The sequence below is a fragment of the Sceloporus undulatus genome, chromosome 2, assembly GCF_019175285.1.
Source record: "Sceloporus undulatus isolate JIND9_A2432 ecotype Alabama chromosome 2, SceUnd_v1.1, whole genome shotgun sequence".
NCBI lineage: Eukaryota > Metazoa > Chordata > Lepidosauria > Squamata > Phrynosomatidae > Sceloporus > Sceloporus undulatus.
The window spans coordinates 144665252-144672480 of NC_056523.1; the positions used below are offsets into that span (position 1 = coordinate 144665252).

At 48.5% G+C, this 7229-nt stretch overlaps 1 protein-coding gene across 1 annotated transcript; it reads right to left on the reverse strand.

The window, feature by feature from the left end:
• Positions 1-425: 425 nt before the first annotated feature.
• SOCS3 (suppressor of cytokine signaling 3) lies at positions 426-4069 on the reverse strand. Its single transcript, XM_042452617.1, has 2 exons — positions 3922-4069; positions 426-2471 (listed from the first exon to the last, which is right to left on the reverse strand). The coding sequence occupies exon 2, from the start codon at positions 2390-2392 to the stop codon at positions 1763-1765; it is 630 nt and encodes a 209-aa protein (XP_042308551.1). The 5' UTR covers positions 2393-2471; positions 3922-4069; the 3' UTR covers positions 426-1762.
• Between the last annotated feature and the right edge of the window lie 3160 nt (positions 4070-7229).

Sequence of the window (7229 nt, forward strand, 5' to 3'; positions counted from 1 at the left end):
CCAGCATTATCAAACCCCCTCCTTGCTTAGTTATGGATGGCTGCAGCTACCCACTGTATTAATTCTTCCTCAAAATTACTTTTAAAACTTTGGTCATATTTGCTAGCATGAACCAGCCCCTCAGTCATTAGATATTAGTCTGCACTGTGTTTTGATGTTTTTCTAGTCAACACCAGCATGAGAATTCCCTTCTCTTACACAAGAATGCCATGTACCCTCTTTCATGAACTAGATGCACAGGTGCTTTAACACCCAATGAGAAATCAATGGGTGTTAAGCTGTCTAATTGCTGCATGCAGCATTCTGGCCCAGATATTTCCTTCAATTTTCTAACACTATTAGAGAAATACTGCATAAGCTGGGTCCGAATGCATGTATCATTGAATGGTATGGGAATGGCAAGGAATGGAAGAAGAAAAGAAGAGTTCATTTAAAAAATAGTGCTTTTTATTATAAATTAACAAATGTTGTATTTAAAATCCCTTGAATATAAATATAAATAGATGTGCAAAGTTTTCTTCCAAGTTTGATTTTTTGGTTGAGTCTTCAAGCATGTCTAACAGCCTGCAAGGCTGAAGGGTGGAATCTTTATAAAAGACAGAATGATATTGTTTTAGGCAGGTCTGTAAACATTTCTTTCTGTAAAAACAAAACCTCATCTGCCCTTCTAAAACCCTGATATGGAAAAAAATAAGATGAACACACAAAATTTGGATTACAGTTTTTTTTAAAAAAAAATTATATAAGAGTTCCAGGTAATTCTGTTGTTGCTACATTCCTGTATGTTTTTCAGTCTTTCAGTTATTCAGTGCGATTTAGGACCCAAATCTACAACTTATGCTGTAGATGCAAGACAATTAATCTGAAAACCCATGGATAAAGGCAGGAGATTATCAGTCCAGGCAGAGATGCTCAGGTGGAATAACACTTCAGGAAAAATTGCTAGTTCATTCATCATCCATGTTGTTGTTCCAGCAGTTATGTGATTTCTCAGAATGAAGTCCTCCTTTGTTTGCATAATGCCACAGAAAGTGAATGACAATCTTTCTGTGCAAGATGTGCAGTAATAAATCAGTCCATGGGATAGGAGGAGGACATAAATTTCTTTCTTTTTTTAAGGCTTAGTCTCATGGGTGGCAGCTTCCTCTGAGAAAGAGGCTTGGGTAAGGAGAAATTCTGCCTCTCCTGGAGGTTGAGAGAGGTAAAGATTTATTTATTTTTAAAAAAAGTTTCCTCTTAAAACTGAGGAAAAGTTGGTTTTCAGGCACTAGCTGGATTCCAGTGCATTTATTCCATTGTCTGCAGAATGGTTTTGGTCAGAGGTCATTAGAAATGGTGTGGGGCCAGTGCAGAGCAAAAGCTCATTGTAAACTGTCCATCAGTTAGTGAAGTTTGCAAACCATTCTATCTTAACTAGTACAGGCCAAACAGACAATTATCTCAAGGAACAACAGCCTGTTACATAGTCCAGCAGCATCAGTCTCTCTCCTGCATAAAGCACCCCTTGGAAAACCATCCAACACAAACAACAGCAGGACAGTTACTCTGATCTGGGCAGAGGATCCTTGCCCACTTGGCATGCCAGCTCTCCCTTCCACATTGTGGCTCCTCCTCACATATTCCACAAGCCAGGACAAAAAAAAAAGTTGTCTTTGTTGTACATAAATCTCCTTTTTCCTCATTTCTCCCCTGCTCTGCTCTTGTGCTTGTGTCATGGGCTCTCTCCACCTCATCTCTGTCCACGTGGAGGGAAGAGTTCCACTTAGAAGGGTGCATCGTACTGGTTGAGGAATTCTTTGATGGGACCCGGGAGCTGGGTCATCTTCTCATAGGAGTCCAAGTGGCCATTGACTGTCTTACGGCACAAATGCTGCAGAGTGGAGACGTTGGAGGAGAGGGGGCGGCTCAGCACCAAGGGGATCTTCTCTCCCCCAGAATAGATGTAGTAGGCACGCTTGGGGCGTGACACCTCCCCTGGATGCTGATGCTGCTGATGCTCAGGGAGAGGCATGTAGTGATGGACCAGCTTCAGGACACAGTCAAAGCGCGGGACAGGTTGGCTGCTGTGGGGGTCGCTCTGGAGTGAGAAGCTGCCCCCTTCACACTGGATCCGCAGGTTTTTGGTACCAGACTCTGTCTTGACACTGAGAGTGAAGAAGTGGCGCTGATCCGAGCTGTCACGGATAAGGAAGGTGCCAGTGGGCTCGGCGCTCAGCAGTAGGTTGGCCTGCCCGCCTGTCACTGCACTCCAATAGAAGCCGCTCTCCTGCAGCTTGCGCACAGCGTTCAACACCAGCTGGTATTCGCTCTTGGAGCTGAAAGTTTTGAGGCGCAGGCTGGTGTCCAGCGGGTGGCTCATCCCGGCACTGGGGAACTTGCTGTGGGTGACCATGGCGCAGGGAGCCAGCTTTGCAAGCAATCTGGGCTGCAGCCAAGTGCAGCAGCAGCAGTTAGGAGGATGAGGTGAGTATCTAGAAAAGCAAGCAGAGAGAGAAAAGGCGTTAGGGAGAAGACAAAAAGGGCACCTGGGAGCCGCTTCTCCTCCCCATAGGGCCCAATCCAGATGAGGACCTCCTCCTTCTCCACTCAGTCATCCTGCTGGAAATCTCCCGTTATTCAGGGTGACCAGACCTCCTCCTTTTCTAGGACATGTACTACATTTCAACGGCTTGTCCAGGAGGAATTCCAAAAGGTCCACCATTTTGAGCATTAGTAAGCAGCATGCTTTTATATTAAGATGAGTGTTTTTAGCTGGCCGTGCCCTACTTTTTTCTTGAATGCCCTACATTTTGCAGTGCCTTGTCCTCCTTGGTGGTGGGGACATGTAGTCCCCCTGCTTGCCAGGCATTCCCCGATTTGGTCACCACCACCACTACCACCATCACAATGCCCTCGGGCTGGGCATGAAGCCAAGGGGCACCTGCCTTAGCTGCCCCCTGCCACATGCACCCCAGCATCCCACTCTCTCTGTGTTTTCTCCTTCTTGGTCCTGCCTTTTCCCTCTCTCCCCACCAAGGATGACGATGTCATAACCCAAAGAGGAGGACAAGGCACCCCAGTCAAGAAAAATGAAGGACATGACCAAAATAAGAAGCTAGAAACACTCCTAGAAATATAAATGCATGCTTCTGAATGGAATTTCTCCTGGACAGAAAATACAAGCTAACCACACTGCTAGAAACAGAAATCGCCGTTTCTGAGTCCTGCTCCAAAAAGAGGACATTTGGGAATTCCTGCTGGAAAGAAAATAAAAGCTAAAAACCCAGAAATATAAACGCATGCTTCTTAGTCCTGTTCGAAATGGAGGCTCTTTTGGAATGCCTCCTGGAGAGAAAACCAAAGCTAGAAACCCTGATCTAAATGCAAAGGCATGCTTCTGAGTCCTGCTCAAAAGCCGGAATGTTTGGAATTCCTCCTGAAGGGAAGAGAAAAGCCAAAAACACTGCTCTAGCCTCTTCCAGACCGTGGCCACAGAGGCCGAAAAGCCCCCCCCCCCCCCAAACCCCAGGGGATGCCGCCCGGAAACCCCCCCCCCCCCCCCCCCCTTCTCTTCTTCCTCCGGCTCAACACTGGAATTTTTGGCATTCCTCCTGGAGAGAAAACCCAAGCTACAACCGGGGCTTAGAAGCAGAAATGCCTGCTCAAAATGGGGAGCTGGTGGCATTCCCTCTTGGAGAGAAGACCCAAAGGCTTCTCTTCGTTCTCTTCCAAACGGAGGACCTTTGGGGAGGCGAAAGGGAAAAAGCAAAGCGGAGCCCTGCGCCTGCCTCTGAGTCCTGCTCCGAAGGGGGATTGGGGGACTCCTCCTGGAGAGAAGAGCCAGAAAGGCCAGCGCCGCTCCTAAGAGGACCAGAGAGGGATGCCTGCCCTCGGGGTCGGCCTTTGGGGATCCCTCCCGGGGGCCAGGGGGCTGCTGCCTACCTGGGCGAAGAGGGCACCGAGGAGGAGGAGGAGGCGAGGCTGGGGCCGGCGTCGGGAGCGAGGAGGGCCGCGTCGGCTTGGTGGCCGTGCTGTGCTCCTGACTGCCCAGCCGAGGGAGGTTTTTATCCGCCTGGCTGAGCCCCGCCTCCGGCTTCCTGGAATTGGGCTACTTCTTGTAACCTGGCTCCGGGCTCCGCCTCGGCCTCCAGGGCCAGCCAGCCCCACAGCCAGCCAGCCGGCAGCGGACGGCCCATTCCGGGCAGCGGGGAGGGAGGGAGCCCCCCTCCGTCCCTCCCCAGTCAAGGAAGAAGAAGCCGGGACCTGGCGGGGGGAGGCCCAGCAGCCCCCTCCCTCCCTCTCTCCCTCCCTCCTCGGGGGAGCCAGGCCCAGGGCCTCCTCCTGAGGGCAAGGAGGGGGCTGCCCTGGGCCTGCCCTGGCTGGCCGGAGGGACTCAGCACAGGCCTCCTGGCCTCGGAAGGAAGGGAAAGCCAAAGGCCCCAAAGACAGGGCTAGGGACACTCTCCGAAGCATACAGCCGCCCTTCTGAGTCCAGCCCCCAAAATAGGGCACTCGGGGGGGGGGGGAGGGAAGTGTAGGGAAACGAAAAGCTCAAAAGACTCCTGGAAAAAGAAATGCCTGCTTCTTAGTCCTCCTCAGAAGCAAAAAAGGTAGTAGGGTATAACCCAAAGAAAGCGAGAAACAATCCAAGTATAAATTCATCCTGCTTCTGAGTCCTGCTCCAAAGGGAGGACACTCGAGAAAAGTGTGAAGTCGACATGGCCATATGAAAGGGTTTAAAACACTCCTAGAAACTGAAATGCCTGCTTCTTAGTCCTCCTCAGAAGAAAAGTGTTAAGATATCACCAGAGCAAGACACATGCTTCTCTGTCTTGCTCAAAAGGGAGGAGGAGGAGGATCCGTTCAAGACAAGTGGAAGACCTGACCCATCTACAAAGCTCCAAACGCTCCTAGAAATGGAACTGCATGCATCTTCTTCCTGCTCAGAAGGAAGGACTTCGGAGAAAAGTTTAAGACCTGACCCAAATACAAAGCTCAAACACACTGCTAGAAATGTAAATACATGCTTAGGCCTGTTCAGAATGGAGGACATTTGAGACAAGTGTAAGAGATGACTAAATATAAAGGTAAAAACACTCCTAGAAACATCAGCTCTTGCTTCTGAGTCCTGCTCAGAATGGAGGACATTTGAGACAAGTGTAAGGTGGCCAAATAAAAGCTAAAAACGCTAATATAAATGTAAATTCATGCTTCTTGCTGATGCTCAAAATGGAGGATCTTTAGGATTTCCACCTTTCCGAGGAAGAAGGGCTCAGTGGGGAATCCTGGGGCCACAGGGGCAGCCCTGCACCCACCCCCCACTTGCCATTGTATCTATATTTTAATGCTTTGAATTGTTTTTAAGTGAGACAGTGTGCTGTAGTGGTTTGAGTGTTGGACTATGACTCTGGAGATCAGGGTTCAAATCCCGGTTTGGGCATGAAAGCCCACTGGGTGACCTTGGGCAAGTCACATATTCTCAGCCTCAAGGGAAGGCAAGGGCTTCCTCTGAAGAAACCTGCCAAGAAAACCTCATGACAAGTCCATCTTAGGGTCGAACCATAGATCAGAAATGACTTGAAGACAAACCACACACACTAACAGATTTTTAACTAGTACTGGTATAAATTGTGTTAGCTGCCTTGAGCTTCTATCCCGGGAGAAAGGCAGGATATAAATAATAATAATAATAATGATAAGGGGTGCTCTGAGGAATTGGGAGCCTCTATACACAGGGTGGCCAGACACCCTCTTTTCCCAGGACACGTCCTACATTTCAGCCTTCTTTCCCAGAGGAATTTCCAAAATATCCTCCATTTTGAGCATGCCTAAGAAGCATGCATTGACATTTCTGTGAGTGTGTCTAGCATTGTTTATATTAAAGGGATTCACTTTTGTTGTGTCCTCCATTTTTTCCTTGAATGCCCTACATTTTGCCTTGTGCCTTGTCCTCCTGTTAAGACCTCTGGTCACCCTGTCTGTACAAGAATTGGGGAGGGGGCTCAGCAAGTCTGCCTGGCCCCCTGGCTCTTGATCAAGCCTCTTGATGTGCTAGACTGCAACTCCCACCATCCCCCGCTGGCTCTCATTCACTCTTCTGAATGAGCTGTTTCTCTGCAGCCCTTCCAGTCAGTGTTTTGAATTTCTTAGAAGGCAGCATTGTTATTTGAATCCTGTAGCCTGGAGGCGGAGGGTGGCAGCAGTTCTCTAAAGCATTTTCTTCATCGTTCACCCTCCTAGTTCTTCTTTCCTATTCCGCTAAGCTGCTGGGTAGGTTGGCTGGCGCTAGGGGGCGCCCTTCCTGGGCAGGCCTATGTCTTTCACAAAGCCAGGGCTTGCTAGCTCACTGACACAAAAGCATTTGCAGCCCAGACTCAGAGAGCAAGCCTGGCTGGCAGCTTTCTGGCATGGACCCAGTCTTCCAGCCAACTTGCTTTATGAGAAGCTGCTCCTGGAAGCAGTGGCATCATTAGGAGGGTGCTGGGGCACCAAGTGATACTCTAAGTGTAGGGTGACACCACTGCTCCCCAACATTTGCTTTTGGGTAGAAATGGACTGTGGCATTCACCTGTGTCCCTTGAAAATGCTGAAGAGATGATGTGAGTGGGCTGAGGCTCAGTGGGAGGAGAAAGGACAGGCCCCAGGTGTTTCTTTTTTAATTAAAATTCCCCAAAATTATTTTAAAATTTATTTTATAAAAACATTTTTTTAAAATTGTTTAAAAACATCACATTTTACCAACTGTTTGCTTTAAGCACATAAAACTTTGTATAGTGGGGGCTCCTCATCCATGGACAGCAACCCCCCGTTGTCTTCAATGGTAGTGTGTGCACGTGGCCACACTAGTGGCTGCACACACATTGGGCCACCATTAGGGAGAATGGGACTTGAGGTCCCAAGTTTTTTGGTATCCATGGGGTGGTGGTGGTTCCGGAATGGATCCCCCGTGGATACAAAAGTCCAACTATGTAAATACATTTAGGCTGTGCATATGATATTGTAATTTAAAAGTACAATTTTAATTGGGCTAGTTGTTTATGTCGCACTCGCAACTATAACCATTAGATTCAGTGATAAAGGGGAATTAGGACTTATGAGTAACATTAGTACCAAAAACATTACTAAGGATTCTGGTAGTGGAGGAGGTCAATGGAGGGGGTGACACCATTAGTTACTACACAGGTGATGGCAACTCTAGTGATGCCATTGCCTGGAAGGAGGGGGAAAGCAATTTTTTGCCCTCTTGTAGA

Bases quoted from the DNA above. Each gene is read 5' to 3' on its own strand.
- SOCS3 (XM_042452617.1), bottom strand. From the start codon at position 2,392: ATGGTCACCCACAGCAAGTTCCCCAGTGCCGGGATGAGCCACCCGCTG.